Raw genomic sequence first — 25,805 nt, 5'->3', positions numbered from 1 at the left:
TAGCAGAACTAATCTGTTAAGAAACTGGGTAAGGTTCCCAATAATAACCATTTAATTGTCTAATGGCTAAGATCATATCTTCTTTTCTTGGGAACTGAATTTTTTCCTATAAAGTGTTTATTTGGGTGAGCTCTTCTGGTTAAATGTTTCCCTGAAATCAAACATTAAAGTTCAGAGCAGTAAGAAAGCATTAACCATACACAAAGTCTACTAAATGTACTCTTAAGCCTATGATGGCATTTCAATATGGTAATAAAGTGTTGACCTACTTCACTGTAGAAAGTCAGAAATCAAGCTGGGGACAGTGGCACACACCTGTAATTCCAGTGTCTTGGGAGGTTGAGGCAGTAGGATGGTGAGTTCAAAGTAAGCCTCAGCAAAAGTGAGGCTCTAGGCAACTCAATGAGACCCTGTATCTAAAATACAAAACAGGGCTGGGGATGTGGCTCAGTGGTGAAGTGCCTCTGAGTTCAAACCCTGGTAACCTCTCCCGCCAAAAAAAAAAAAAAAAAGGCAAGAATCAATTCCATGTCTCTGTTTTCAAATCCTAGTACTGCCATTTATTAAATGTACGATCTTAGAGGTTCTATTACTTTCTTTGAGTTTGTTTGTTCATGTGAAAAAAGATAATAAAATTGTACAGTTATTTTAATGAATCAACATAGTGTTAGTGAAAGTATATGTCAGGCATGGAGTAGAAATAGAGTGGTTAAAGTATACGCTGTGTACCAGATGGACTTAGTTCAAATGCCAGCTCCACCACATGTTAGCTGGGTGACCTTGGGCAAATTACTCAACCTCTCACTATGTGTCCATTTTTTATCTGTAAAATGGAAAAAATAATTGGATTATTTTGAAGATTAAGAAAGACCATGTATTAGAATCATTTTTGGTACTAACAGTAATGACTTTATACATATCTTAATTGTTATAGGTTATAGGCCCTCTACAAAACTTCTCTAGATTCTTTCCCTTCACTTTTCTCTGTAACACATCTAAAATAGCCTAAAGTAAGATTCCAAAGTTTTGCTTTTTCTAGGTTATGAGAGGATAAAAGACCGAGGGCTACTTATTTCTATGGACTAACTTCTGTTCTACCCAAAACTCATGTTATATTGAAATCCATTCCAATGTGACTTTATTTATAGATAATGGTTTTTAGGAGGTAATTAAATACATTTTTTTCTCTCTCCACAAGTGAGGACACAGTGAGAAGGTGCCATCTGAAAGCAGTAAGAAGCTCTTTGCCACCTAATCTACAGTGTTTTGTTATGGTAGCCCATGCAGACTAAGGTATATTTATGTACCATTAAGTACCAAACACCAAAACGATGTAGAAGTGGCTTTGGAATAAGATAATGAATAAAGAATGTAAGAGTTGTAAGGTGTATGCTAGAAAAGCCTAGATTACCATGAAGGGACAATCAGTAGAAATATGGACATTAAATTTGATTCTGGTAAGGGCTCAGGAAGTCAAAAGGAGAGCTGGAGAGAAATCCTCCATTTTCTTAGAGAATACATAAATAATCCCGAACAGAATGTTGGATGCGAAATGCCACACTGATAAGGTATCAGACAGATAAGAGGAATAAGTTATTGGAAAATGGAAAAAAGGTCATCTCTGTAAGTTGCATAGAACTTGGCTGAATTGTATTCTAGTGTTTTGTGGAGTTTAGAACTGGTGACGGAAAAAATTAGATATTTAGCTGAGATTTCCAAGCAAAATGTTGAAGTTGCCTGAGTCTTCCTATTGCTTATAGTAAAGCGTTAAGTTGAGAGATGTATCAAAGAAGAAATTATAAAGCAAAAAGGCACTAGAACTTAAAAGAGTTTGGAAAAATTTCAGCTTCTCCATTTTATAAAAAATGAGAAAGCCTGTTCTGAAGATAACAGTAGGGTGTGCCCAAATAACCATTTGATGAGCAGATTAATATGAGCAAATTATAAAATTGGCCATCTCAATAGTAACCAGGAGACGAAAAAAGAAAAAAAAGGGCACACAATAAAATCTGGCTATGTACATGCATCATCCTTCAATAAGAGGGAAATGTACTCCACATCATATATAACCATAAAAATGGGAAGTTTATACTCCATTTACATATGATATGTCAAAATGTATTCTACTGTCATGCATACCTAAAAAGAACAAATTAAAAAAAAAAAAAGAGGAAAATATGACCTCCAATGGAGATTCAAAAATCAGCAGGGCTGTTACTCTCATCATAGGCCCCACTGGGCCTATAGGACAGAATATTGAACCAAAGAGTATTTTTCTTCAGCCTGAAGATCTAACAGAACGTGCTTTCTAAGTTTTGGACCCTTGTGAACCCTAAGTTCTGTTACCCTTTCCTTCTTTCTGGTTTCTTCCTTTTGAAACAGGACTATCTCTCCCACCCTGTCCCACCCATTGTATTTTATGAGCATATAACTTGTTTGATATCCCAGATTTGCAGTTGGAGAGGAAGTCTGTCTCAGGATGAAATTTGCGCTCATACTTGCTTTTGGTAATATTTAGTTTAAACTATAGAATTTAGATTGCAGAGTTAATTCTGGAATGAGTCAAGAATTCTGGAGGCTGTTGGAATGGGATGAATGTAATTTGCATGTAACAAGGACATGAATTTTGGTGATTTGGAATGGCATGCTGCGAACTAAAGTCTGTTGCCCTAAAATTCATATGTTGAAGCCCAAACTCCAGATGTGACTGTATTTGGAGATAGGGTTTTAGCATGAAATTTACAGAACTGGGGGTCTTAAAAGAGGAAGCAAAAGAGAGATCTCTCTTTCCACCATGTGAGGAAAAAGTGAAAAGGTGGTCATCTGCAAGCAAAGAGAACCCTCATCGGAAACTGACCCTATCAGACCTTGATCTGGAATTTTTGGCCTGCAAAACTGATGAAGTATTTTTGTTGTTTAAGCCACCTGATCTGTAGAATTTTGTTATAACGGCCCAAACCACATTTTCCTTGAATCTTTAAATTAGCATATATATATACATTATATATTTTAATATATATTTTAGTTATCAATGGACCTTTATGTATTTTTTATTTACATGTGGTGCTGAGGATTGAACCCAGTGCTTCACACATGCTAGGCAATTAGCTTCTTAAAAGTATTTATTTCTACCAAGTTTACTATCCCTCCACTCTATCATTTCACAAGTAGGGAACTGATGCTGACACTGCATGATCTTCCCAGAACAGATTAAAAATGTAATACAAGATCTTGATAACCAAAGGTCTTGGCTTCATTATTGTTCTCACGAATCAGATCTGTCCCTTAAAAAGAAAACAACTTGTGTTGCTGGGCCAGAGCAGGCACTGTATAGGCAGGAGTCTGTGTGCAAATGGGATGCCTGGCAGAAACCCAAAATATCATTAATACTAATGTTAATAGGGAGAAAACAAATAAAAACATGCCCACAGAATAAAAGGGCTGTATCATATATGAAAACAGGAGTTAATGACTTCTTCCACAAATTGACTTGAAACCATATATTTTTCAAGGTTTACAGATGAAGAAATTTAGAAACAGAAAAAAAGTAACCTGTCTAGGTTATACAGTTAATAAGCTGATATAGCTAGGGTTTCAGTCTGGGTAGTCTAGCACTATCTACATCTGTGCTCTTTAAAACATTACAAAATCCATTGACATAGGAAGAGAAGAAATTCTCCCATGATGATCCCAACAGTTTACCCTGAACCAAATAAGACTGAGAAGAAATCTAAACCTTTCCTTATCATTTTGTAGGATACAGAAATGAACAGAATTCCCTCCCCCTAATCTAATAAAATGGACATCAATTCCTAACATTGCCTAATATGATAAAGAATATATTTCATATCCAGCAACAAACATCCATTAATGATTAAACACTAGATGTGTTCTTAATCAAATCATTAAGATATAAAATTGCCTGATCTTAATCATGTTGCTTAACATAGTTTAAGGGATTTCTTATAGTTCAAGGATTTCTCCCAAAGCAATAAGAAGTAGAACAAAAATAAGAGGCATATGTTAAAAAAAATGGAAACCTATATTAGTATTATTTGCAGATAATTTACCTATAAAACTTAAGAGAAGCAAGGGAAATACTAGTAGGTTTTTAACAGAAATTTTGTTTAAGTGATAAACAGAAAAGAAATGAACATGAAAAATCAATAAATCTACACACTAGTAGTAAATTCTTATAAAAACCTTATTCACAATAACAACAAAAAATAAACCAGTCAAAATCACCTTAACAAGAACTGTGTAACACATAAAGGAAGAAAACTACAGGGTGGGGGTGTAGCTCATTGGTTAAGTGTTTGCCTAGCATGTGTGAGGCCCTGGGTTGGATCACCAGCATTGCAAAAAACAAAAACAAAAAAACACTAAAAATCTATCAACAAAATTAAAAAAAAACTATTAGAATCTAGGTGCACACCTATAATTCTAGTTACCCAGGAGAGCACTCACCTAGCATGTACCAAGCCCTGGGTTCAATCCCAGTACCACATACATACAAACTACAAAAGTTATCTACTTTGGTCAGTAATTCATCATCTAGGAATCTACTTATGGTTCAAAGATTTACTAATACAATTTAAAATTCTTAAATATTTGAAAAATTTAAATATTCCATAATAAGAGAATGTTAAATAAGTTTTGATACATCTTTCTTTCTAATAACAGATTTTCCTTTTAGTGTGGTGCTGGGAATCGAACCAAGGGCCTTGAGAATGCTAGGCAAATGCTCTAATACTGAGCTAAATCCCCAACCCTGTGGTAAATCTTTCTGATCAAATCTTTACAACCTTTAAAGACTTAAGGCCATATGCCAATAATCCCAGCTACTTGGAGGATTAAGGCAGTAGGATTGCAAGTTTGAGGCCAGCCTGGAAGATTTAGGGAGACCTGTTCAATAATCCCCAGTACTGAGAGAGAGAGAGAGAGAGAGAGAGAGAGAGAGAGAGAGAGAGAGAGAGAGAGAGAGAGAGAAAAGAAGGAGGAGGAGGAGGAGGGGGGAGGGGGAAGGGGAAAGGGGGAGAGAGGGAGGGAGGAGAGAGAGAGAGATGAAAGAGAGAGAGAGAGGAGACAGAGGGGGAGGGAGGGAGGGAGAGAGAAGAGAGGAGAGGGGAGGGGAGGGGAGGGGAGGGGAGGGAAGGGAAGGGAAGGGAAGGAAAGGGACTTAAGTATTACCCACTTACCTATCTGGCTAATATCAAAATGTGAGTAGATTTGGGGTTTCCTATAAACCTTGACAGTTGTCAAATGGAACTGGCAGCTTAAAAGTGGTGAGCTTTTTTAAAATGAAAGCACTTAACATAAGGTAGATTCCTACATTTGATGGGCATCACCTAAAATACATATATTTTAAATGTTCAATTCCACTTAAAAATTTTTTTTTAGTTATAGATGGACACAACACCTTTACTTATTTATTTTTATGTGGTACTGAGGATTGAATCCAGTGCTTCATTTGTGCGAGGCAAGCTCCACCATTCATCTACAACCCCAGCCTCATCTAAAATATTTTTAAGCCAGGCATGGTGACACATGCCTGTAATCCCAGAGGCTCAGGAGGCTGAGGCAGGAAGATTGAAAGTTCAAAGCCAGCCTCAGCAATTTATTAAGCAACTTAGTGAGAATCTGTCTTAAAATAAAATAAAACAATAAAATAAAATAAAGGGATGGGAATGTGGCTCAGTGATTAAGCACTCCTGTGCTTAATCCCTGCTAACAATAAATAAATAAACGAATAAATAAATAAATAGATATTTAAAGTCTCATATATTATGTCATGAAGAATTCATGTTATCAAATTTAAATAATTTAGCATTAATTTAATTTTAAACAAAATTGGTTATCATGCTTCCATATGTTTTAAACAATGCATGTTAAGTGCTCCACATATAAAAGTTCATTTGGTTATTACAACAGAACAAACTTGAGTTTCAGAAGAATTTAGAATTTGTCAATCACATTAGATGTGAAGTTTGAATATAAATAAAAGATTGTCTGATTTACAAAGGCTTATGTATTATTTAATGGCATGGGAATATGATCAGTGCTCTTGTGGGAAAAAAAAGCAGGATGCAATATTCTATACCATCTGATGCTAATTTTGTTTAACACTGGGCAGACAAGTCTCCTTTTCCGTATAATTTTCTGAAGTATCCTCTCCCCACATCTCAGTTTATAGGACACCACACTTTGAATTCTTTTTATTATCATTGTTTGTGTTTTTACTTCCTCTTCCTTTTGATGAGCCTTACTCTCTTATCACTCCAACTTATCTATGGGTAAATTCATTCCTTTTAAAGATTTAAATAAATAAGGATGTCTAATCTTTTATTTCCCTGTTAACTCATCTATTATCCTTTGCATACTACCCTAGCTAATCTTTATCCACTCTTAAGTCTAGGGGGATTTCCATTATCTCAAATTCTAGTCCTTGAAATCTTGCCATTACAACCTCTTAAGTAAGACTTGATTTATACCATCATCTCCATCTCAGACACTGTTACTCTAAATTGAGATATTTTCCTTTTACCAGGACAAATGCAATAGATTAACTGATCTAATCTATTGATCCTAATCTCTTCAATTTATGCCATTATCAGTGACTGTTCTAAAGCATAAAACTCATCATCCTTCTCCACTATTCAGTTCACTTTTCTAAACTGATGTAATGTTCAAAGAGAAAGAGATGCATATTTTGCCAAGGCTAATTCATTCTTAGCTTACCTGAACTCTACTGCATTTCCCATTCTTGTGTGTTTATGAGTGTGTGGAGTGGGAAAAGTTAACTAAAGAAGTTGGAATGAAAAAGGAACCTCAAGGGGCTGGGGATGTGGCTCAAGCGGTAGCGCGCTCACCTGGCATGCGTGCGGCCCGGGTTCGATCCTCAGCACCACATACCAACAAAGATGTTGTGTCCACCGAGAACAAAAAAATAAATATTAAAAATTCTCTCTCTATCTCTCTCTCTCCTCTCTCTTTAAAAAAAAAAAAAAGAAAAAGGAACCTCAAGGAGAATGACTGAGTTCATGAAGAATACAGAGAGCCAATCTAAGCCTAACAATCCATTGAATTTTTCTCAACAAGGTGTTCTTAAAAAATTTAGAGCCACTGGTAATTTCTTCCCACTTCCAAACTCTGCTGTAGATATTCTAAAGGTGGTAGGCAGATCTCCAAGTACCACCCTACTTCTTTTTGGTCTGCTTTCATTCATTCCCTCTACTTAACCTACCTTTTGTTCATTTTTGCTATGGAGTTTACACTTGAAGTACACTTCCTTGCTTGAATCCCAAGGAGTTGTATACCTAGGCTCCAGCCTAAGTCAATCCCCTAGATCTTCATTAATCTAGCTCAACAAAAAATAAAAGTCTATGTGGAGTATAAAGTATACATGTTTTTCAACACAGTGAAACTAATTAAGCACTTTCCCCTTCCTATAGCCATTCCTAACACCCTGTTGGCATTACAAAGTCTGAAAATATTAGATACCACTTTGCCTAGTGTATAACAGCTACAGTGGTTGGGAAGGTAATACTATCTTCCCACCATAGGCGGTGGTGGTAAGCCATGCAGGGCAGGAGACTTGAGAGAAAGTCCAATGGGACTTCTGTTTTTTTCTCCATAACATAAAGAAATGTGTGGGAGGAAAATATCCCTTTTCTTGGCAGGACACAATTGTGCTTACATGCCACATCTGAAACTACTTCAGTCACTTTGTAACCACAAGGAGAGGTGTGTTGATTTGATAGAATAGCCACGGTAAAAAATGGGAAGGACTTGAATTTTTAATGATGCTATTGAGACACACTGGACTTAATCTTGCTTCTGGATGACTTCATATGAAAGAGGACAACTCTTACTGTTAAAGCCACCTAACTGGATCCCAGCCGACTGAGCATTCATTTGTAATTTATTACTCACAGAGACTAACTACCACTTTTAGCTTTTTATACCTACCTAGGATGTGTGCCTATTGGTGGTAACTCCCTTCACTCATCTAATAATGTACTGGTTCTGCTCTAAGAACAAAACCTTAACTCACACACCAAACCAAAAAACAACTGGGATCACATTTGTTGGAAAAATGTAGAAATTAAAAGTAAATATGTGAATGAGAGTGATGAGGATATTCTTTGTGTACAGACTTGACAACTTCTTATTTGACAGCTTTTCTCTGGTCCATAGTTGTTCATCTGGAATCTACATAAGGGAAACCACTTACTAGTAAGCCAGATGAACTGTGTCTCCCTCAGAGATGTCCCTTGTATATCCCAGAATATGAGGTCAACTGTTTAAGTAAGGTTACTAGTTTATCTTAGAAATTGGTTACTGTTTGTTTACTTATAGATAGGGACATTATCCAAACTGGGGTTAACGCCCAGTGTCTGATAATTATGATATAACTAAATACAGATTTCAGTTAAGATACAACTTCTTTCTTTAGTGTTCCTGTCCTGTAAAAATAGCAGAGCAAGCTGGGTGCGGTGGTGCTCACCTATAATCTCAGTGACTCAGGATACTGAGATAGGAGGATTGCAAGTTCAAAAACAACTTCAGAAATTTAATGAGGCCCTAAGAAACTTAGTGAGACCCTGTCTCAAAATAAAAAGGGCTGGGGATGTAGTTCAGTGGTGAAGTGCTTGTGAGTTCAATCCCCAGTACCAAAAAAAAAGAGCAGAACAAATTTTGTGGTTTAAAGATGGATTGAAAACGCAGGCAAAACTACCACTTTTAGCTTTTTATGTATACCTAGGATGATCAATTTTTTTCTTTGCATACCAAAAGGAACTTGGTTTGTTTTTATCTGTCTTACCCACTAACATAAGAGGAAATCATAAAAAAGGGAAGCAAGTACAAACTCATTTATAATAAACTCCAAAAGCTATCTTGCTCACCAGAAACAGATTTTGAAGCCTAAAATGTAAAACTTAAAAATGCCAGCTATTTTTTTTTAAGTTAAAGAAGCAAGTCAGAAACAAACACAGTAAAATATTTTCATATATGCCAGAAAATAGGAGAAAAGGCATGTAGTATGCATGGTACATTAAAAAATTATAAAAATTTTCAAATAGAAAAGTTAAAAAAGAGTATAATGAATACTCTTGTACCTTCTATCAAGATTCAAATTGTTGGGCTGGGGATGTGGCTCAAGCGGTAGCGCGCTCGCCTGGCATGCGTGCGGCCCGGGTTCGATCCCCAGCACCACACACCAACAAAGATGTTGTGTCCGCCGAGAACTAAAAAATAAATATTAAAAATTCTCTCTCTCTCTCTCCTCTCTCACTCTCTCTTTAAAAAAAAAAAAAAGATTCAAATTGTTAACACTTGCCATTTTGGGCTAATTTATTATATATACACACACGAGTGTGTACATATGTGTATATACAAAATATGTGTGTATAAATACATATATATATAAAATGTATGTGTACATGCATATATGGGTATATGTATGCACACATACATATATACATATGCACATATTTCCTGACTTATTTTAATTATTATTTTTTGGTACTGGGGATTGAACTCAGGAGCATTCAACAACTGAGCCACATCCTTAGTTCTATTTTGTACTTTATTTAGAGACAGGGTCTCACTGAGTTATTTAGCGCCTCAACATTGCTGAGGCTGACTTTGAACTTGCAATCCTCCTGCCTTGGCCTCCCATGTGCACCACCACACCTGGTTTTCTCACTTATTTTGAAGTAAATTACAGACAGTTATATTTAACTTTGGTTTCCAATATCTGCTCTTCTGAATATATATAATAGAAGACTTTTTAATTCCATGTCTTGTGAAATTCTTAAGGTTAAAGAAAACAAATAATTATTTTTGTGTTGTTGGAAAACAAGATGGTCAGTGTAAGAGTAAAGATTCAATTGTAAAAATCAAAGATGTTAAGCAAAAATCCCTAAAATATAAATGCTGAAGTATAATCATCAGTATAAGTTACTGGTTTTTCTTTCCCCTTAAAAAAAAAAAGATATATCCTAGCTCTATTCACTATAAGGGTCAGGTAGCAATGAGAAATAATAACTCTATACCAAATAATACTCCTAGATGTTGGTTATAGTCTTCAAATATCATTCCTTACTAAGATATACCAAGGCTTCCTGGAGAAATGACTGATTTCAGAATTAGGGCAGGGAGGCATATTAGAAGGTACTGGAAAGACTTGTTGTCCATAAATCATAAAAGATTTAAGAGAGCCATCAGAATATATACGAACCATCAAGAAGAAGTTCACTAGCCAGAGATAGACAACTTAGGAATTAAAGAACATGATGACTGTTTTAGTCAACTTTTTCACTGCTATAACCAAAAGACCTAACAAAAACTTTTTAAAAAATATTTTTTAGTTGTAAATGAATACAGTATCCTTTTATGTCTTTATTTATATGTGGTGCTGAGGATTGAACCCAGTGCCTCACATGTGCCAGGCAAGCACTCTACCATGGAGCTATAGCCCCAGCCCCAAGAACATTTTTTAGAGGAAGAAAAGTTTATTTGGCATTCAGGGTTTCAGAGACTGCCAACTCTGTTGCTCTATGCCTCTTTTTTTTTTTTTTTTTTAAATAGTCACCATTTTTTTTTAAGTTGTAGTTGGACACAATACCTTTATTTTATTTATTCACTTCTATGTGGTGCCAAGGCTCAAACCCAGCGCCTCACACATACAGCAAGCGCTGTACCGCTGAGCCCCAGCCCCAGCCCCTCTATGCCTCTTGAGGTGAGGTAGAACATCATGGTGGAAAGGTGTTGAGGAGGAAAGCTGTTCAGAACATGTACCAAAAAGAAGAGAAAGCTCCAGTCACCAGGGACAAAATACATACCCTAAAGGCATGCCCCCAGTGACACATCCTATCCACTTATATTAATCTTTATTAGAAGATTAATGTACTGATTAGTTTAAATAAGCTCTCATAACCCAGTCATTTGACCTCTGAACTTTCATTGTTTCATGCATGAGCTTTTGGGGGACACCTCACATCTAAACCATAAGCATAACTGAACCTAAAACATGGAATACATAAAAACACATACATTTCTAATGAAATCAAAAAGTGTCCCCTATCGTCCAAAAACCAATGGATCACAATTAGGGCATCAATTCTTTATTCTGAGAACATCAATTAGAGGGAAAGATAAATATATTGCCTTATTGGTTCAAATTATATAGCAGGTAGTTAAATAGTCCCAAGTTAATTACGAAAGTGCTGCAAAAAAGAATTACAGCTAGTACATATGTAACATGGGAGACAATTGCCTCACACACATGAGATTCAATCCTCAGCACCACATAAATAAATAAATAAAGATTTAAAAAAACCCACTATTTTATCACTTCTAATTAATGATTCAGGTTATAATCATAAGAACATTACATAAAGAGTTGATGGTTTCTTTAAAATGAAGGAAACAGCTATTGTATCTCTTGATACAATGTAATATGAGTACACAGAACAGCCTATGAAGTAATCTTGTTCCCCAAATCTAATCGGGCTTTTATAGTTAATTTCCAGTGCATAAGAAATATAGAAGATAGAGGATTAACTATACCAGGAAGAAACAGACAAATCCAGAATATAGGATATTCTATATGAAAACAAACTCATTTTTTTCAACAAATCAATGACATGGAGGAAAGGAAAATTAAATGCAGAATATTAATATACTATAATGTATATACCTTGTTTAGATTCTGATTTAAATAAACCAACTGTAAAAATGTTTTTGAGTTACCTGGAAAAATTTCAATATGGGCTTGGTGTTGGAGGATACCAAAGAATTAGTTATTGTTTATTTTGTTAGATGTGATGATAATGGCATTATAGCCATAGACAAATTTTCATGTTCTTTAGATTTGCATGCCTAGGTATGTAAGGGTGAAATAGCCTAATGTCTGGGATTTTCTTTAAAACACTTCATAGCTGAGCTGGGGTTGTGGCTCAGCAGTAGAGCGCTCGCCTAGCACGTGTAAGACACTAGGTTCGATTCTCAGCACCACATAAAATAAATAAATAAAATAAAGGTATTGTGTCCAACTACAACTAATATATATATATATGTATATATATGTATGTGTATATATATATATATAACACACTTCATAGCTGGTGCGGTGGTGCATGCGTATAATCGGGAGGCTGAAACAGGAGGATGGTGAGTTCAAAGCCAGTCTCAGCAATGGTGAGGCACTAACCAATTCAGTGAGACCCTGTCTCTAAGTAAAATATAAAACAGGGCTGGGGATGTGGCTCAGTGGTTGAGTGCTCCTGAGTTCAATTCCTGGTACCACCCCCCATCAAAAAAACCCAACATACTTCATGTACACACAAGATGTTAAGTGGGGATAGTTGAAGCAAGTAAAGCAAATTAGTGGGATATTACTGGGATTAGGTAGTATAGACATATGGGAGTTCATAGTACTGTTCTTTATACTTTTGTGTGGTTATGAAATTATAATAAAAAATTTTTGAAGACATAGATATATAGAGAAATATCTATATCAAGACAAAAACATCTGAACACATGTTGAAGAAAGTCATTTCCATGTCATTTAAAAATAAATGTGAAATAGTTTTAAGTAGAATTGTCAATAAGATGTTTTTATCTACCCATACTATTTTTTTTGTTTTTTTTAATGTACAACTACATATTTATTGCTAATTTCTACATTGTTAAAAGATAAATTACAATATCACAATGACACTACTGAAATACAGAAGATAATTAGAAATTATTTGAAAATTATACTTCCAACAAAATGGAAAATCTCAAAGACATAAATTTCTAGAGTCATATGATCTAACCAAACTGAATCAAGACAACATATACAATTTAAACAGATCAATTTCAAGAAAGGAAATAGAAGACACCATCAAAAGCCTACCAACCAAGAAAAGCCCAGGACCAGATGGATTCTCAGCTGAGTTCTACAAGACCTTCAAAGAAGAACTAATACCAGTACTTCTTAAATTATTCCATGAAATAGAAAAGGAGAGAGCCCTTCCAAACACTTTTTATGAAGTTAATATCACCCTGATGCCAAAACCAGACAAAGACACATCAAAGAAAGAAAATTTCAGCCCAATATCGCTGATGAATATAGATACAAAAATTCTCAATAAAATTCTGGCAAATTGGGATTCCAACATGGCGGCGGGCGCGGAGAGATCAAGTCTCTGACCTCTTCAGTTGTGCGGGCATAGGGAGTCGTAAACAATCTAAATTCTGTTTGCTCAGGATCACTAGGCAATGCTGAGCTGACGTGGATCTGGGGCGAACAGTAGGGGCCTCTCAGAGCACACACTGAGCCCGGATCAGCTGAATTCAAGCTCCCGATCGCCTGTTTCCCGCAGAAAAACAGCTGTGACTCAGCACTAATCCACTCGGCTAAAACAACTGGTCAGCCCTTCTGATCCTACGGAGGTAAATGCCAACCGAGCCTTCATAGGTAGTGGCCACAGGTTTGAAACGGGGCTTGGGAGAGACAGTAAGGACCCACCCGTTGCATTGGTCACCCAGCAAAGGGAAACGAACTGTCGCCATTTGCAAGAGATACCACCATGGCAGAGAACTAATGTCACCAGACTGCGGCAGAGGAGATAACTTCATTGAAACCTGCGGCTACACTGACTTCTTCCCTTCCCTTCTAATACCTTTCCTCCCAAGCATCAAATAAATTTATAGGAGTAAACAGTAACTCAGCAGTCAAACAGAACAAGAAGTAACATGAGCAGCTTGAAAAGCAAGGAAGAAAAGGAGTACAAACAATGCAGGACAGCCTAAATAATCAGGAGGACCTAGAGTCATCAGAAAAATGGTCATATAAAGAACTCAAGGAACACCTTAGACAGATGGAATGGAACCTTAAAGAGGATAAGAGACAGCAAATTCAAGCAGCGAAAGAACACATTGAGAATGAATTACATAAACAGATAAAAGAAGAAGTTAAGCATCTTTATCAGGAGATAGAGATTATAAAACATAATCAAACAATAATTCTAGAAATGAAGGAAACGATAAACCAAATTAAAAACTCAATTGAGAGTATCACTAACAGAGTGGAGCAAGTAGAAGCCAGAACGTCAGATAATGAAGACAAAATATATCATCTTGAAAAGAGTCTAGCCAACTCAGAAAGGCTGGTAAAAAATCACGAGAAAAACATCCAAGAGATATGGGATAACATAAAAAAACCAAACTCACGAGTCATCGGGATAGAGGAAGGTACAGAGATTCAAACCAAGGGAATGAGTAACCTGCTGAGTGAAATAATTACAGAAAACTTTCCAGAAATAAAAAAGGAAACGGATATACAAATTGTAGATGCATACAGGACATCGAGCACACAAAATCACAGTAGACCAATGCCAAGACACATTATTATGAAGATATCCAATATACAGAACAAAGAGAAAATATTAAAAGCTACAAGAGAAAGGAGGCAGATTATATTCAGGGGTAAACCAATAAGGTAAACAACGGATTTTTCATCACAGACGCTGAAAGCGAGAAGATCCTGGAACAACGTATTTCAAACACTGAAAGACAATGGATGCCAACCAAGAATTCTGTATCCAGCAAAATTGAGCTTGAGGTACGACAACGAAATAAAAATCTTTCATGATAAACAAAAAGCTAAAAGTTTTGATAAACAAAAGCTAAAAGAATTTGCAGCCAGAAAACCAGCATTGCAAAGCGTCTTGAGCAAAACACTACACAAGGAAGAAATGAAAAACAACAACCAAAACCATCAGTGGGAAGTGCCTCGGTAATGACAGAGGGCGGGGGGAAAGCTAATCATGGAGAAACAAACTAAATTAAAAAAACAGATAAATAATCAAACATGGCTGGCAGTACAAACCATATATCAATAGTAACTCTAAACGTTAATGGCTTAAACTCTCCAATAAAGCGACATAGGCTGGTAACATGGATTAAAAAAACAAATCCAACAATATATTGCCTCCAGGAGACACATCTGATTGGAAAAGACATACACAGGCTGAAGGTGAAAGGTTGGGAAAAAATATACCATGCACACGGTCCTCGTAAGCAAGCAGGGGTGGCCATCTTCATATCGAATAAAATCGACTTCAAGACTAAGTTAATCAAAAGAGATAAGGAAGGACATTATATACTGATAAAAGGAACCATTCACCAACAAGACATAACAATTATCAATATTTATGCACCAAATAATGGTGCTGCGACGTTCATAAAACAAATTCTCCTCAAGTTCAAGAATCAAATAGACTACAACACAATAATTATGGGTGACTTCAACACACGTCTCTCACCATTGGACAGATGCTCCAAACAAAAGTTGAATAAAAAAACTATAGAACTCAATATCACAATCAATAACCTAGACTGAACTGAAATATATAGAATATATCAACCATCATCAAGTGGATATACTTTTTTCTCAGCAGCACATGGATCCTTCTCAAAAATAGACCATATATTATGCCATAGGGCAACCCTCAGTAAATATAAAGGGGTGGAGATAATACCATGCATTTTATCTGATCATAATGGAATGAAACTGGAAATCAATGATAAAAGAAGGAAGGAAAAATCCTACATCACATGGAAAATGAGCAATATGTTACTGAATGATCAATGGGTTACAGAAGACATAAAGGAGGAAATAAAAAATTCTTAAGAGATAAATGAAAATACAGACACAACATATTGGAATCTATGGGACACAATGAAAGCAGTTTTAAGAGGGAAATTCATCGCTTGGAGGTCATTCCTCAAAAAAAGGAAAAACCAACAAATAAATGAGCTCACACTTCATCTCAAAGCCCTAGAAAAGGAAGAGCAAAACAACAGCAAATGTAGCAGAAGGCAAGAAATAATTAAAATCAGAGTGGAAATCAACGAAATTGAAACAAAAGAAATTATTGAAAAAATTAACGAAACTAAAAGTTGATTCTTCGAAAAAATAAATAAGATCGACAGACCCTTAGCCATGCTAACGAAGAGAAGAAGAGAGAGAACTCAAATTACTAACATACGGGATGAAAAAGGCAATATCACAACAGATGCTACAGAAATACAGAAGACAATTAGAAATTATTTTGAAAACCTATATTCCAATAAAATAGAAGATAATGAAGACATCGATAAATTTCTTCAGTCATATGATTTGCCCAGACTGAGTCAGGACGATACACACAATTTGAATAGACCAATATCAATGGATGAAATAGAAGAAGCAATCAAAAGACTACCAACCAAGAAAAGCCCAGGACCGGATGAGTATACAGCGGAGTTTTACAAAACCTTTAAAGAATAATTAATACCAATACTTTTCAAGTTATTTCAGGAAATAGAAAAAGAGGGAGCTCTGCCAAATTCATTCTATGAGGCCACCATCACCCTGATTCCGAAACCAGACAAAGACAGCTCAAAGAAAGAAAACTACAGACCAATATCTATGATGAACCTAGATGCAAAAATTCTCAATAAAATTCTGGCGAATCGGATACAAAGGCACATCAAAAAAATTGTGCACCATGATCAAGTAGGATTCATCCCTGGGATGCAAGGATGGTTCAATATAGGGTAATCAATAAATGTTATTCACCATATCAATAGACTTAAAGATAAGAATCATATGATCATCTCGATAGACACAGAAAAAGTATTCAACAAAGTACAGCATCTCTTTATGTTCAAAACATTAGAAAAACTAGGGATAACAGGAACTTACCTTGACATTGTAAAAGCAATCTATGTTAAGCCTCAGACTAGCATCATTCTGAATGGAGAAAAATTGAAGGCATTCCCTCTAAAATCTGGAACAAGACAGGGATGCCCTCTATCACCACTTCTATTCAATATAGTTCTCGAAACACTGGCCAGAGCAATTAGATAGACGAAAGAAATTAAAGGCATAAAAATAGGAAAAGAAGAACTTAAATTATCACTATTTGCAGACGACATGATTCTATACCTAGAAGACCCAAAAGGGTCTACAAAGAAACTACGAGAACTAATAAATGAATTCAGCAAAGTGGCAGGTTATAAAATCAACACGCATAAATCAAAGGCATTTCTGTATATCAGTGACAAAACTTCTGAAACGGAAATGAGGAAAAACACTCCATTCACAATATCCTCAAAAAAAATAAAATACTTGGGAATCAACCTAACAAAAGAGGTGAAAGATTTATACAATGAAAACTACAGAAGCCTAAAGAGAGAAGTAGAAGAAGATCTTAGAAGATGGAAAAATATACCCTGTTCATGGATAGGCAGAACTAACATCATCAAAATGGCGATCTTACCAAAAGTTCTCTATAGGTTTAATGCAATGCCAATCAAAATCCCAAAGGCATTTCTTGTAGAAATAGATAAAGCAATCATGAAATTCATATGGAAAAATAAAAGACCCAGAATAGCAAAAGCAATTCTAAGCAGGAAGTGTGAATCAGGCAGTATAGCTATACCAGATTTCAAACTATATTACAGAGCAATAGTGACAAAAACAGCATGATACTGGTACCAAAACAGGTGGGTGGACCAATGGTATAGAATAGAGGACACAGAGACTAATCCACAAAGTTACAACTATCTTATATTTGATAAAGGGGCTAAAAGCATGCAATGGAGGAAGGATAGCATCTTCAACAAATGGTGCTGGGAAAACTGGAAATCCATATGCAACAAAATGAAACTGAATCCCTTTCTCTCGCCATGCACAAAAGTTAACTCAAAATGGATCAAGGAGCTTGATATCAAATCAGAGACTCTGCGTCTGATAGAAGAAAAAGTTGGCTCCGATCTACATATTGTGGGGTCGGGCTCCAAATTCCTTAATAGGACACCCATAGCACAAGAGTTAATAACAAGAATCAACAAATGGGACTTACTTAAAGTAAAAAGTTTTTTCTCAGCGAGAGAAACAATAAGAGAGGTAAATAGGGAGCCTACATCCTGGGAACAAATTTTTACTCCTCATACTTCAGATACAGCCCTAATATCCAGAGTATACAAAGAACTCAAAAAATTAGACAATAAGATAAAAAATAACCCAATCAACAAATGGGCCAAGGACCTGAACAGACATTTCTCAGAGGAGGATATACAATCAATCAACAAGTACATGAAAAAATGCTCACCATCTCTAACAGTCAGAGAAATGCAAATCAAAACCACCCTAAGATACCATCTCACTCCAGTAAGATTGGCAGCCACTATGAAGTCAAACAACAAGTGCTGGCGAGGATGTGGAGAAAAGGGTACACTTGTACATTGCTGGTGGGACTGCAAATTGGTGCAGTATGGAGATTCCTGGGAAAGCTGGGAATGGAACCACCATTTGACCCTGCCATTGCCCTTCTCGAACTATTCCCTGAAGACCTTAAAAGAGCATGCTACAGGGATACTGCCACATCGATGTTCATAGCAGCACAATTCACAATAGCTAGACTGTGGAACCAACCCAGATGCCCTTCAATAGATGAATGGATAAAAAAAATGTGGCATTTATACACCATGGAATATTACGCAGCACTAAAAAATGACAAAATCATGGAATTTGCAGGGAAATGGATGGCACTAGAGCAGATTATGCTTAGTGAAGCTAGCCAATCCCTAAAAAACAAATACCAAATGTCTTTTTTGATATAATGAGAGCAACTATGAACAGAGCATGGAGGAAGAGCAGGAAGAAAAGATTAACATTAAACAGAGATATGAGATGGGAGGGAAAGGGAGAAAAAAGGGAAATTGCATGGAAATGAAGGGAGACCCTCATTGCTATACAAAATTACATATAAGAGGTTGTGTGGGGAATGGGAAAATAAACAAGGAAAGAAATGAATTACAGTAGATGGGGTAGAGAGAGAAGATGTGAGGGAAGGGGAGGGGGGATAGTAGGGGATAGGAAAGGTAGCAGAATACAACAATTACTAATAGGGCATTATGTAAAAATGTGGATGTGTAACCGACGTGATTCTGCAATCTGCATTTGGGGTAAAATTCATAACCATAAAAAATTCATAACCCATTTCAATCTAATGTATGAAATATGATATGTCAAGAGCTTTGTAATGTTGTGAACAACCAATAAAAAAACAATTCTGGCAAATTGCAACCAAAAAACATATTAAAAAAAGATAGTCACCACGATCAAGTGGGGTTTATCCCGGGATGCAAGGTTGGTAGGTTCAACATATGGATATCAATAAACATAATTCATCATATCAACAAAATTAAAAATAAGAACCACATGAACATCTGAATAGATGCAGAAAAAGCATTTGACAAAATACAGTTCAAAACAGTAAAAAAAAAAAATAGGGATAATAGGAACATATCTCAACACTGTAAAAGCTAGCTATGCTAAGCCCAAGGCCAACATCATTCTAAATGGAGAAAAATTAAAAGCATTTGCTCTAAAAACTGGAACAAGACAGGGATGCCTGCTTTCTTTCACCACTTCTATTCAACATAGAACTTGAAACTCTAGCCAGAGCAATTAAGCAGATGAAAAGGAATTAAAGGAATATGATTAGGAAAAAAGGAACTCAAACTATCACTATTTTCTAACCACATGATTCTATATTTAGAGGATCCAAAAAATTCCACCAGAAAACTTCTAGAACTAATAAATTAACTCAGCAAAGTAGCAATGTATAAAAACAACACCCATAAATCAAAGGCATTTCTGTACATCAGTGAAAGAAAATAACAGCCACAAACAAACAACACCAAAGGGAAAAAAAAAAAAACAAAAACAATCAAACAAAAAAACTTAGGAATCAACCCAACAAAAGAGGTAAAAGACCTCTACAATGAAAACTACAGAACACTAAAGAAATTAAAGAAGACCTCAAAAGATAGAAAGTACTCCCTTGTTCTTAGATAGGCAGAATTAATATTATTAAAATGGCCATTATACCAAAAGCGTTATACAGGGGCAAGGGATATAGCTCAGTTGGTAGAGTTCTTGCCTTACATGCACAAGGCCCTGGGTTCAATCCCCAGCACTACTAAAAAAAAAAAAAAAAAAAAAGCAAAAGCGTTATACTTTATACAGATTTAATGCATTTCCAATTAAAATCCCAATGACATTCCTCATAGAAATAGAAAAAGCAATCATGGAATTCATTTGGAAAAAATAAGAGACCCAGAATAGCCGAAGAAATTCTTACCAAGAAGAATGAAGCAGGAGGCATCACAATACCCGACCTTAAATTATACTACAGAGCTATAGAAACAAAAAGAGCATGGTATTGGCACCAAAATAGATATGTAGACTAATGGTACAGAATAGAGGACACACAGACAAACCCACATAAATACGGTTATCTCATACTAGACAAAGGGGGGAAAAACATACATTGGAGGAAAGCTAGCCTCTTCAACAAATAGTGTAGGGAAAACTGGAAATCCATATGCAGCAAAATGAAATTAAATCCCTATCTCTCACTCTGCACAAAATTCAACTCAAAGTGGACCAAGGACCTAGGAATTAAACCAGAGACCCTGCACCTAACTGAAGAAAAAGTAGGCCCAAGTCTTCATTATGTCAGCTTTGGACCTGACTTCCTTAACAAGACTCCTAAAAAATCACAAGAAATAAAATCAAGAATCAATAAATGAGATAGATTCAAATTAAAAAGCTTCTTTTCAGCAAAGAAAACAATAATGTGAGGAGAGAGCCTATAGAATGAGCGAAAATCTTTATCACACACACATCCAGTTAGAGCACTAATCTCCAGGATATATAAAGAACTCAAAAAACTTAACATCAAAAAAACAAATAACCCAATCAATAAATGGGCTAAGGAACTAAGCAGACACTTTACAGAAGAAGAAATATGATCAATCAACAAGTATGTGAAAAAATGTTCAACATCTCTAGCATTCAGAGAAATGCAAATCAAAAGTACTCTAAGATCTTATTTCACTCTAGTCAAAAAGAAAATACAAGCAACCATAAGCTGGTGGGAGGCAAATTGGTGCAACCACTCTGGAAAGCAGCATGGAAATTCCTTAGAAAACGTGGAATGGAACCACAGTTTGACCCAGCTATCCCACTCCTTGGGATATACTCAAAGGACTTAAAAATCAGCATACTCCAGTGACGCAGCCACATCAATGTTTATAGCTCAATTCACAATACCTAAACCAACCTAGATGCCCTTCAGTAGACGAATGGATAAAGAAACTGTGGGGTGTGTGTGTGTGTGTGTGTGTGTGTGTGTGTGTGTACTGTATGCTTGTCATCTGCATTTCAGTCATAGAGGGAATACAAGGCATTTGAAGATTTAGAATTGACCTTTATTTTATCACTCAGGACAGTTGGGGTCTGTGACACTGTTAGTTTGGGCTGCTTTAAATTATGATTCCTGGGCTGGGGTATAATTTAGTGGTACAGAGCCTGTCGAGTGTACTTGAGGCCCTTGGTATGATCCCTAACAAAACACACACACACACACACACACACACACACACACACACATGTGTATATATACCATACATATATAAATACACATACACACACACATACACACTGGAATTTTATATAGCCTTAAAAGAAGAATGAAATTATGGCATTTGTGGGTAAATGGATGGATTTGGAGAATATGCTAAGCGATGTAAGCCAATCCCTAAAAACCAAAGTCCAAGTGTTTTCTCTGATAAGTGAATACTGATTTATAAAGGGCGAGGGGGAAGAATAGAGAAACTTTGGATTGGGCAGAGGGGAGGGAGAGGGAGTGGGGGTGGAAAAGATGGTGGAATGAGACGGACATTATTTCACTATGTACATGTGCGATTGCATGAATGGTGTGACTCTGCATCGTGCACAACCAGAGGAATGAAAAGTTGTGCTCCACTTGTGTTTAAAAAAAAAAAAAAAGATAAATTACCTGTTATCAATAATCATAACTTGGGAGGTTGGAATCCCCAAAACATCACAGCTCTGCAAAAGTTCTTTCTTACGAATCTCTCCTTGATTGTAGTAATTTCCTGAGAATAACAAATATAGTAGTAGATTTCTTTAACAGTGGAGACCTGTTTATTTTTCTTCTTCTTTTCCCTGTTTATTCTCATCCCATTTGTTCCCTATAGGATTTAAGCTACCTGAAAAATGTGTGATTATAATAAGGAGTTGAAGAAAATGTAATACTTAAGCTTGTTATAAACTATTCCTATGAGAAGACTACTAGCAGTATACTTTTATTTATTTAATTTTTTAGTTGTAGATGGACACAATACCTTTATTTTAAAGTGGTGCTGAGGACAGAACTCAGTGCCTCATACTTGTGAGGCAAGAGCTCTGCCACTGAGCCACAATCCCAGCCCCCCAGCAATATACTCTTTAGAATCATCATTTACATGCTTGTCAGTCTGTCTCTCTAACTGTATGCTTGTCATCTGCGTTTCAGTCATAGAGGGAATACAAGGCATTTGAAGATTTAGAATTGACCTTTATTTAATCACTCAGGACAGTTGGGGTCTGTGACACTGTTAGTTTGGGCTGCTTTAAATTATGACTCCTGGGCTGGGGTATAATTTAGTGGTGGAGAGCCTGTCGAGTGTACTTGAGGCCCTTGGTATGATCCCTAACAAAACACACACAGACAACAGACACAGACACACACACACACACACACACAAACACACACACACCAATCATCAACTATCTAACATTTATGAAAAAAGAGGGTGCTACTCCTGGGTATTATAAGAAAATGTACAGGCACCATTTGGGAAAACATCCTCTCTTGAAGTTTGGTATTCAAAACCAAACTTTATGTATATCCAAAGTTTTTGTATTCTTTATTTTCCCAACATATATACTACAGTCCCTGAGAATAATCTTCCCTCTGTATATAGGACTCCTCTGCAGTCTTATAAATAATACAATGAAATTGGTACCATTTAAATTGCACATTCACTGTAAGCAACTACCTAGTTAATATAGCCCCTTAATTCAAGTTTCCAACAAATAATGACCTGTGATTTATTCATGTTACTTAACTTTCTGGGATCAGTTTCTTTACCTCTAAAATAGCTAAGCTCATAAGGTTTTCTGGAGGGTAATTTGAGATAACATATCAGTGTACCCAGTTGGGTACTGAGTTAGTTTTTTCTTTCCACGAACTCTTTACTTTTACTTCCTGCTTCCTCTTTGTTTCTTTCTGAATTACAATTCATCTTTATCATCCAGATCATATGTCAAATGCCTTCTTCTATTTTCCCTGGAAAGTAATCATGTCCAGTATTTTACTTCTAACTATGAATTTTCTCCATTATCAAATTATTAATTAACTTGTAAATGTCATTGACCTTAAAAGTCATGTGATGAAACTTGTATCATCCCTAATATTCAGCATACTGTAGGTATTCATGAAGAACTTTAAGAGAAGCTCTGCTTACTACAGGTAACTCAAAGAAAAACTACCATGTGAAACCCTTCAACTTGAGTTGGGGTTACCCTAGATATGAACTGTCTCAATAGGAGACAGTCATTACATTGTATCTGACAAAGAGACTAACACCCTAAAAAAACTGTAGAGAACAGTTTTAATTCTGGACTGTCTTCGACATACTTTTCCCCTCAGTTTTCTTTCTTTCTTTTTTCTAGCAGTACTGGGAATTCAACCCAGGGGCACTTTACCACTGAGCTACATCCCTATTTTGAGACAGGGTTACACTAAATTGCTTAGAGCCTTGCTAAATTGCTATGGCTGACCTAGAACTTACAATCCTCCTGCCTCAGCCTCACAAATTTCTGGGATTACAGATATGTGCCACTATGTGTCTGGCTGGAAAGTTTTAATTTTTTAGAATGAGAAAGGGACTGAGAATCAAGGTATTATGGTCTCACAACATTTGGCTGCCCACTAGCTACATGAATTCGGAGAAATTCTTTTTTTTTTTTTTTTAGGTTCTGGGGATTGAACCCAGGATCTTGTTTTTGAGACAGACTTTTGCACAATTTCTGAGTTTGGCCTTGAACTTGTTGTGATCCTCCTTCTTAGTTTCAGGAATTCCAGTACAGTTTTCCCTTGAATACCAAGTAATAAAAAAATGTATTTGGAAGAAAAAAGGTCCAAGTTTTTTCCCATTATAAAATGAAGGAGCTGGGAATGGTGGCAACACCTGTAATCCCTGTCACTCAGGAGATTAAGGTAGGAGGATTGTGAGTTCAAAGCCAGCCTCAGCAATTTAGTGAAGCCCTAAGTAACTCCGTGAGACCCCGTCTCTTAAGTAAAATATAAAAAATGGCTGGAGATGTGGCTCAGTGGTTAAGCACCCCTGGGTTCAATCCCTGATACCAAAATAAATGAATAAATAAAATAAAATGAGGGAGCTTATGCTTTGTCAAGGTCTACCCAGGATAACAAAAACCATATCATACAGTAAGAGAGAATTTAATGCAAAGATTTTGATATATCACCAATGAAAGAGTGAAGGGCTAAACAGGCACCAGTGAAGTGGTCAAGAGATTAGGGATAGCAAAAAGTGACTACCAAGATAAAGGAAGGAGGCAGTAATATTGAAACAGAGAGGCCTGGGCTCCCAAAGGAAGTTGAAACCAAGAGGACTTGATTCCCTTCCATTAGAATGTGTCTACATACCCTAGCTTAAGAAATCATGATTCAAAAATGAAATTAGAATTTTTAAATGGCCAAAGGATTTAACTAAACATTCTCCAAAGAAGATAACCAACAAGCATGTGAAAAGATGCTCATCATTAGTCATTAGGAACATGCATATCAAACCCACAATAACATATCACTTCATGCCCATTAGGATGACTATAGTTCTGAAAACAGAAAATTACAAGCATTGAAAAGGATATAAAGAAAGTGGAACTGGGGTTAGCGATTCAGCTCAGTAACAGAACGCTTGCCTAGCAAGTACAAGGCCCTGAGTTACATCCTCAGTCCTGAAAAGAAACAAAAGAAAGTGGAACCATAGTGCACCAGTGGTGGGAATGTGATATGGCACAGCTGCTATGGAAAACAGTTTGGAGATTCTTCAGAAATATAAACAGAATTACCACATGACTGAACAATTGTACTCACAAGTATATACTCAAAAGAACTAGAAACTGGTACTGAAACATACTTGTAACACTGTTCAAAGAAGCATATTCACAGTAGTCAAAAAGTAGAAAATCTAAGTGTCTACCAACAGACAAATGAAAAAACAAATTTGGTATATATATATATATATATATATATATATATATATATATATATATATATAAAAAATATTCAGCCATAAGACAAAATAAAATTTTGATACTTGCTACAACACTGATGAAGTTTAAAAAATTATTCTAATCAACATTAAGATAGATATAAATTGATGATTACTATATGATTTCACTTGTGTGAGGTACCTGTAACAGTTAAATTCATAAGAGACAGAAAGTAGAAAATGGTAGTTGCCAGAGGCTGAGGAGAGGACAGTTATTGCTTAATGGGTTACAGTGTTTATTTTAGATGATGAAACAGAGGTGATGGTTACACAATCTTGTGAATGTACTTACTACCACTGAATTGAACACTTAAAAAATGTTTAAAATTGTAAATTTTGTTATGTATATTTTACCACAACTTAATAAAACATTAATAAAAATATTTTAATTTAGAGTTATCATTATAAAACTTAAATTATATCTTTACAATTGATGAACAAATACAGTTAAAGGACTGTTTAAATAAAAAAATATACATACATCTATCCAGCTAAAATCAAGAAACATTGGGTCTGGGGTTGTAGCTCAGTGGTAGAGCACTTGC

At 35.9% G+C, this 25,805-nt stretch overlaps 1 protein-coding gene across 4 annotated transcripts in view; it reads right to left on the bottom strand.

The window, feature by feature from the left end:
- Positions 1-25,805, bottom strand: part of Pigl (phosphatidylinositol glycan anchor biosynthesis class L) — a 96,151-nt gene that overhangs the window by 61,189 nt on the left and 9,157 nt on the right. For 3 of the 4 annotated variants that reach the window (XM_026411362.2, XM_077800732.1, XM_077800733.1), the window contains exon 2: positions 21,915-22,014. In XM_026411362.2, the coding sequence (XP_026267147.1) occupies positions 21,915-22,014 (100 nt within the window). Of the gene's footprint in view, positions 1-21,914; positions 22,015-25,805 lie in introns of those variants that run through there. The other variant, XR_003302851.1, reaches the window with a different exon arrangement.

This window comes from Urocitellus parryii, chromosome 7, assembly GCF_045843805.1.
Source record: "Urocitellus parryii isolate mUroPar1 chromosome 7, mUroPar1.hap1, whole genome shotgun sequence".
Taxonomy (NCBI): Eukaryota; Metazoa; Chordata; class Mammalia; order Rodentia; family Sciuridae; genus Urocitellus; species Urocitellus parryii.
Note: the sequence above shows the minus strand (reverse complement) of the source record. Positions and strands in the feature narration are given on the sequence as shown.